Source organism: Micropterus dolomieu, linkage group LG12 (genome assembly GCF_021292245.1).
Source record: "Micropterus dolomieu isolate WLL.071019.BEF.003 ecotype Adirondacks linkage group LG12, ASM2129224v1, whole genome shotgun sequence".
Classification (NCBI taxonomy): Eukaryota; Metazoa; Chordata; class Actinopteri; order Centrarchiformes; family Centrarchidae; genus Micropterus; species Micropterus dolomieu.
This window is the reverse complement of record NC_060161.1, coordinates 37,012,105-37,013,879: the sequence shown is the minus strand read 5'-3', so window position 1 is coordinate 37,013,879 and position 1,775 is coordinate 37,012,105. Positions and strand designations below refer to the sequence as shown.

General features: G+C 49.0%; 1 protein-coding gene across 1 annotated transcript in view; it reads left to right on the top strand.

Moving 5' to 3' along the window:
- LOC123979978 (scavenger receptor cysteine-rich type 1 protein M130-like) overlaps positions 1 to 1,775 on the top strand; it is a 45,348-nt gene that overhangs the window by 37,303 nt on the left and 6,270 nt on the right. The window contains exons 9-10 of the mRNA XM_046064091.1: positions 1,294 to 1,608; positions 1,702 to 1,773. Coding sequence (XP_045920047.1) covers positions 1,294 to 1,608; positions 1,702 to 1,773 — 387 coding nt within the window. The remainder of the gene's footprint in view (positions 1 to 1,293; positions 1,609 to 1,701; positions 1,774 to 1,775) is intronic.

Here is a 1,775-nt window from a genome sequence, read left to right as displayed (position 1 = left end):
TTCCTTCTCTCTGGCTTGGGCGCTTGTTGGTATGTTTTCCGCTCTGTGGTGTAGTGTTCTCATGACCCCTAGCTTGTGCTCCAGTGGGTGGTGGGAATCGAACAGTAGGTATTGGTCTGTGTGTGTGGGTTTTCTGTAAACACCAATCTGCAGGCTCCTGTCCTCTTCAATGTGTACAGCGCAGTCCAGGAAGGCCAAACTGTTGTTGTGAACATCTTCTCGTGTGAACTTGATGTTACTGTCCACAGAGTTGATGTGTTCTGTGAAGGCTTGCACTTCCTGGCTTTTAATTTTGACCCAGGTGTCGTCCACATATCTGTACCAGTGGCTCGGTGCTATTCCTCTGAAGGAGATGAGGGCTTTATTCTCCACTTCTTCCATGTAGATGTTTGCCACAATCGGGGATACCGGTGAGCCCATGGCACAGCCATGCTTCTGTCTGTAGAATCCACCGTTGTACTGGAAGTAGTTGGTTTTAGACAGAGGTCGAGTAATTTACAGATTTGTTCAGGGCCGAGGCTAGTTCTGTTGTCCAGGGTGTTGTCTTGTGTTAGCCGTTTCCTGGCGGTTTTCAGGGTTAGGGTCTGCCTCCTCTCATCTCAGCGGAGCCTTGCGCTCTGACAGAACACGGTGCCCGCTGCAGGCTCCAGGACACTGATGGGGCAGTTCTGTGTAAAGATGTCGGCTTAACAGTCTTTGATTTTCCGGTGTTTGGCAGCACGAGTCCCATCTCCTCCAGGCCGGACATTTACCGGCAGCAGCCGTACGTCCAAGCTGGGCCAGCATTGCTCTATCCCGGCTTTCTTCCCTCTGCTCTGGAGCGATCACCCGCCGTGGTGCCTTGTCCTTTTTGATTAAAGCCTACATAAATATGCCTATTGAGCAGTAGCAAGCTACTATATCAACATAGGAAATTCTCTGTTCAAAGTAAAATTCAATAAGCTGGAGTGTTGCGCTGAGAGCAGCTAAGCATATGGCTCGGAAGTAGGCAGGTATTGCGAGGTAGTAGTTATTACGAAGTAGTTCTCAAAAATAAATTCCTCACTGAGCCCTGTGAGCCACCGTACATTTGTGTGTCCTGAGATTTCTGATGAATCTTTGACAAGTGGACCTTAAGTGCATTAATGGAGGTAAAGAAAACAATAAAAACACTCTTGGTGTAAGCAGGGAAAAGGAACAGTTCTACTGTAGGTCCCATGTTTCAACCAGTTTTAACTGGTAACTCAAAAGTCTAATTACACGTAAATCAGTGTGGTGTCTTTATCTCTACTTCATCTTCTATTATCTCTCCAGACTCTGTCAGGTTGCTGGACGGGACTAGTCTGTGCTCAGGCAGACTGGAGGTGAAGTCTAACCAGTCCAACCAGTGGTGGTCCTCAGTGTGTGAAGCTGACTTTGACCAGCAGGATGCAGAGGTGGTCTGTAGGGAGCTCGGCTGTGGGGCTCCTTCAGTCCTCCAGGGGGCGCTCTATGGAGAAGTGGAGGCTCCGATGTGGACCAAAGAGTTCCAGTGTGGAGGCCATGAGTCTGCTCTCCTGGACTGTAGAAGCTCAGGCTCAGCTAGAAACACCTGCTCACCTGGAAAAGCTGTTGGACTCACCTGCTCAGGTAGAAGAGGAGCTGCAGCTTTGATTTGGTTCATTTCTCTTCTGATGAAACTCACTTTATTGTTTTACTGATGACTCTCTGGTTTCTGTTCAGAGCCTGATGATGTCAGGTTGGTGGGAGGAGCCAGTCGCTGTGCAGGAACACTGGAGGTGAAACATCAGGGAGAC